The sequence below is a fragment of the Mercurialis annua genome, linkage group LG7 (assembly GCF_937616625.2).
Source record: "Mercurialis annua linkage group LG7, ddMerAnnu1.2, whole genome shotgun sequence".
Lineage (NCBI taxonomy): Eukaryota > Viridiplantae > Streptophyta > Magnoliopsida > Malpighiales > Euphorbiaceae > Mercurialis > Mercurialis annua.
Genome location: NC_065576.1, coordinates 3,075,153 through 3,080,760, shown reverse-complemented (window position 1 = coordinate 3,080,760; position 5,608 = coordinate 3,075,153). Strand labels below are relative to the sequence as shown.

Sequence of the window (5,608 nt, the reverse complement as noted above, 5' to 3'; positions counted from 1 at the left end):
TCTATTTCCATTTTGAACTTTAAAATTGCTTCTTTCCAACGCGAAAATTTTAAAATCAGATTTCACTTTTGCTTTTTTCTAACTAAAAATTCGACTATATACTTTTAATAAATAATTTTGCTATTTAATTTTTTTTTTATAAAAGTTCAATTAAAAATTAAAAAAATTCAATTGATTGAAAAAATTGAATAAAATTCTAACAATGTTATAAAATTTCAGTTTGCAAATTTTAAGAGTTTTGTATAAATTTATAATAAGTAGGAAAAAAAATCTTCTTAGCACGATTTGACCTTTAAAATTCTACTACTAGTGATCTTTTGTTGTTCCTTTTTAAGTTGTGGCTCTATTAGATTGTTAGTTGATAAATCAAGAATTGGATTATTAAAAATAGAATTTATAATGTATAAATTATTTATTTTAAATCACTTTAAAAATCATATAATGATATTCTAATCCAACTAAATATTCAAAGTAATTCTAAAACTATTAAAAGATATAAAATTAAAAAAGACACTTAAATTATTCACACTTTGAAGATATTGATAAAATCTTTATGAAAGCCCAATTTTTTTTCTTCTAAAAACTACACGGAAAACAGTTTCCAATAAACTCTATAAAATTAAATCAACAATAAAAACGAGAAATACATAGACGGTGAATACATAAATTGAAAATTTTAACTTACAGTTAACATTAAAATTAAAATTTTATTTCATTTCAAATTAAATTTTGAGATTCATCTGCTTCCTTCTAACAGTCCTGACTCATTTGAAAAAAATAATTGATGACAACAATGCTAAAAAAGGCTCTCATACCGATGTTTAAACGATCGGACCAGACCGGACCAGCCGGTCGAACAGTTAAATTGAGAACTTGCCAATAGTCTACAAAAAATCTGCAAAGAAAACTTGAAAATCTGGCTGGATCGAATTGGACTGGAGAAAATCGAAAAAACAAGATTAAACCGGTAATTGAAACTGTAATTGAACCAGTAAACCGCTAGCCGAACCGAAAAATGAGAATTAAACGATTGAAAAACTTATCACTAAATACCTAAATTCGTCGATAGTTCTGTATTTTTGTAATTTATTATAAATTTCATTATATCAATTGAATTGAAAGTTGAACCAATTAGATCAAAAACCGGTGGCTTAACAATTCGATTTATAAAAAGCTAAATATATTTTAAAATCCTTGAACTATACGTTTTTTGTTCATTAAGTCCCTCAACTTTTATTTGACTTCCTCAAATCCCTAAACTTTCATTTTTTTGATTCATCAATCCCTCAACTTTTATTTAGCTTCCTCGGATTTCTAAATTTTTGTTTTTTGATTCTTTAAATTCTTAAACTTTATTCTTTTTACTTCATTAAATTCTTAAATGGATCTCCCTTAAGACCTAATGAACTAAAAAACAAAAATTTAGGAATCTGAAAAAGCCGAATAGAAGTTGAGGGACCTGATAAATTAAAAAAAAGTATGGAGACTTAAAGAAACCAAATAAAAATTGAAGACCTGATGAACCAAATTGTATAATTTAGGAATCTCAAAATAAATTTAGCCTTTATAAAATACTAAGGAGCCGTTTGGTTCGCCAAAAAAAGGGGGAATGGGAATGGAAATGGAAATGATTCCTATTGTTTGTGTTTGTTTTGTCAAAGTATACTAGGGAATGGGAATGTGATTACCCCTTCAATGGGAATCACTCATTCCCCCCTACCCTAGGGAATGGACTTTTACAAATAAGAATCAAAATTATATAAAATATTTTAACAATAAATAATCAATATATAATTATTAAAAAAATTATTTTTAAATATTTATTATAAAATACTTGAAATAATAATAAAATTCTTTTTACTTTTTTTTAATTTTTTTAAATAATTTTTTAATTTCTTAAACACAATTAAAAAAATTAAAATTTTAAAAAAATTCAATTTTTTTTAAAAAAATATTTAAAAAAACAAAAAAAATATTTAATAAATAATAAATAATTTTTTTTATTAAATTTTACCCATTCCTATTCCCACACTAATCTTGAACCAAACAAAAAATGAAAAAAATCATTCCCATTCCCATTTCTTCTCATTCCGATTCCCAACTTTGAACCAAACGGCCCCTAAATTTATGCTGACTTACTTATCTTACTATGTATCTTTCATTACCATGTCTGACTCAAGAATCGCCAAAATTCAAAATAATCATATCGACGTAAGAATCACCAAAATCCAAAACGACAATAACAAAAATCATAAAATAACATTACCAACCAAATCTTTAAAAAAATCACCTACTTATAAATAACATGGACACGATTATTAATACACCATAAAATCATAATTTTATTTGCAAATACCAATATAATCTCATCGTGATTTGTAAAAAAAATCATTCATCAAAAAAATATTGAAAAAAAGTGGAAAAAAAAACTTGTAGATAAAAACAAAATGTTTTGTTACCCATCTTTCATAAATTTTCATGTTTCATTCACAAGTTTATATCTCAAAAACACAATCTAATCCATGCCACATCAAGTGGTACATACAGAAAATGTACATAGCGTTATTGTTGATAATTTATGGCTATACGCTGCAATAATAATACTAATAATATACCAACAGAAACCAAGAAAACATCATATTGTACAAAGATCCATTAATTTTTCATTTTACAGCAAAAAGACCATTGTGATACTGCAGGTATATAAAATCTATTCTACCTTCTTATCCTTCTCTTTACCATGAGACAACTTGTTCTTAACTTGCTTAAATACTCTTTCGTCCACCATTTCGTAAACTCTTCTCGTCTTCATCCTCATCCATTCTTCGCACCGCTTTATCCGATCTTCATTCTTCACATACATCACCGGACCAGTCATCCCCCCTATTGTACCTGCAAATTCATACATTTATAAAATAATATTATATACTTATATATTTGGTTGAAGGGTAAGATTCAATACAAAATGACTATCAAAATTTCAATTTTTAAAAGCTGAACATAAACCAATTTTATAAATAAAATTTAAATATTTCAAATTAAATTGAACCACACCAATCAGATTATTTTTTCGACTTGATATATAAATCCTTCCATGAACTGTTTTTTCTTATACAACCTCTGAAACTAAACCAAATTAAATTTAAGAATATTAATTTTTTTTTTCATTTTGAACCAAATTGAATCATTTAATTCAATTATGCGGACCGGATCCTTTAAGAATCAAGTTCAAATAAACTAGAAAATCCCGTCCTGTCCGTTGCACAAAGGTAAACATCACTAAATTCTCAAAATTTCTACATATTAACTAATAAAATAAAAGATGATTAAAATTAATCTTTGTTACCTATGTAAAGTAGTGTTAAGAAATCACAGGAGCTCCCAACATAAGAGAGCAACCACAACACAGCAACTGCACGAACGAAAGTGAACCAATCTTTCTCTGCACTAACGAAGAACATCCATCGAATTCCTTCTTCAATCATTTCTCTAACCGACCTTGAAATTTCTATGGCAGTCTCCTCTGAAACTTCCCAATTTGACACATTTGGCTCTTCTCTAAAACAAATACACATTCACATGATCAACAGCAACTTGATCATCAAAATGTGCATATCAATTTAATCCAATTTTTAAATTTAACATACTTTAGTGAATTTTAGCTTAAATAATTATATTTTAGAAACAAGGGCACAATCTCTTAACTCCACCCTCATAATTATTAATCACAGCTCAAGCATTTCAACTCGAGCAAGGTAAGACCAGAGACATCAAGACTCGCGCACGGTGGGTCTAGGAACAACAGACCCACCCCCGTCGGTGGGTCTAGGAACAACAGACCCACCCACGTCGGTGGGTCTGTAAACAGAGCCACCACGGTGGGTCTGTAACAGACCCACCACGGTGGGTCTGTTCAGTTTAGAACAGATCCACCACGGTGGGTCTGTACCGTCGGAGAAGACGACCGGACGGTCGTCTTCTCCGGTTAAAAAAAAATTAAAAGTTTTTTTTTTAAAAATTTAATTATATAATATATATATAACAAGTTATATTAAAAATTTATTTAGTTTTTGACGAATAATTTTCCGACAATGGATGGATGGCGGTGATCGAAAAACGAGAGTGACGGTTTTTGGTTGTGTAATTATTTAATGATATTTTTAATTAATTTATATTTAATGTAAAAAAATTTAATTTTTAAATTTAGGAAATATAATTTTATTGTTGAAATTTAGACATTGAGGACTATTTAAAATATGAATTAAAATATAACGTATCAATTTAAACTTTTTTCCAGTGAAAAAAAGGCTAATTTAATATTTTTAGGGTGCAATTGAAAATAAAAGGTGACAATTTGGGTAAAATTGGAGATTTTGAAAGGTGAGGGTGCAAATGAAGGGGGATTGAAAGGTGGGGTTTTTTTTCAGGGGATTAGCCTAAATATAATTATTCAAATAAGATTAAATTAATAAAATTTACAAAATTAAAAGATTAGATAAAATTGATGAAGATCGATTATTATTATTATTATTATTATTATTATTAACAATTTACTACTTATATCAAAGATAAAGGAGTGTGTAATTTCTTACTTGCGGAAAAGCCTAACCAAGTTGGCATAAATGAAGAGTGAAGAGACAAGAAAGATGGCCAGCCATGAAGCAATTGTAATAAAATTGAACTCATAAACATCAAGCAAAACCCATATTACTGTCGCCACTGAAACCACCATAACGCTTAATTTCTTTCTCCTCCATAGAAATATATCTTTCACAGTGCCTATATTTATACACATCACCAAATCAGTACAAAAACATATTAAATTGATGATTCCTTACTGTAAATAACAAATCAAATTAAAAGAAACAGCCAAAAAACATTTTTTTACTTCAAAAATTGTTTCAGAATTATGTTTCCGTGCAACACAAGTTATTAATATTACCTGAAGAGAACGAAGGAGATTTTGTATTATCAGACATTATTATTGTTAGGGAACTGAATTTAATTATGAAATATATATAAATGAAGCTGAATTGTAGTTTTGATTAGAATATAGACCAAATTAAGACTAAAAATATAGTGAGGTTTTGAAGTGACACGTATGCTAAAACGTGGAAGTAGACAGAAATACATGAGTCTACGTGGCATTCAGAGAAAGCAACACATTGGTAATTGGTCATGCATATTGATACGAGGGAAGCTTATCCTGTTTCTTCTTTCTTCGTTTCATCCTCTAGGAATTATTTGTATAACTTTTTTTTCTGGACTACAAAATTTATTTAGATTTAAACTTTCATTTATTTTTTATCTAGTTTTTCAATTTTATATTTTTTACTTATTTAGATTTTAAACTTTGTAACTTTATAATTTTTTATTTATCTATTTCTTTAGAGTTAATGTTATAAATTTTCATCAATTTTATACGTTTTTTCAATTTAATCACTTTTTTAATAATTTCTCATAAAAATACAACTTTTAATTTTTTATCAATTCATAGACGGTGATGACGTGGTAAATGAGTGCCACGTCATCACCGTGTATGAATTGAAAAAAAAATTAAAAGTTGGTGTATTTTTATAAAAAGTTTTTAAAAAATGATCAAATTGAA

The 5,608-nt window shown here is 27.5% G+C and overlaps 1 protein-coding gene across 1 annotated transcript; it reads right to left on the bottom strand.

The window, feature by feature from the left end:
- Positions 1 to 2,467: 2,467 nt before the first annotated feature.
- Positions 2,468 to 5,027, bottom strand: LOC126657451 (reticulon-like protein B13). The gene is made up of 4 exons (XM_050352141.1): positions 4,943 to 5,027; positions 4,593 to 4,779; positions 3,347 to 3,558; positions 2,468 to 2,892 (listed from the first exon to the last, which is right to left on the bottom strand). Exons 1-4 carry the CDS (start codon positions 4,977 to 4,979, stop codon positions 2,711 to 2,713), a joined length of 618 nt encoding a protein of 205 aa, XP_050208098.1. The 5' UTR covers positions 4,980 to 5,027; the 3' UTR covers positions 2,468 to 2,710.
- Positions 5,028 to 5,608: the final 581 nt, after the last annotated feature.

Excerpts from the sequence above, each read along its gene's own strand:
- LOC126657451 (XM_050352141.1), bottom strand. The coding sequence starts at position 4,979 with ATGTCTGATAATACAAAATCTCCTTCGTTCTCTTCAG. Across the intron at positions 4,780-4,942 it reads ATCTCCTTCGTTCTCTTCAG|GCACTGTGAAAGATATATTT; the intron begins GTAATATTAATA and ends GTATAAATATAG. Across the intron at positions 2,893-3,346 it reads CTTAACACTACTTTACATAG|GTACAATAGGGGGGATGACT; the intron begins GTAACAAAGATT and ends ATGAATTTGCAG.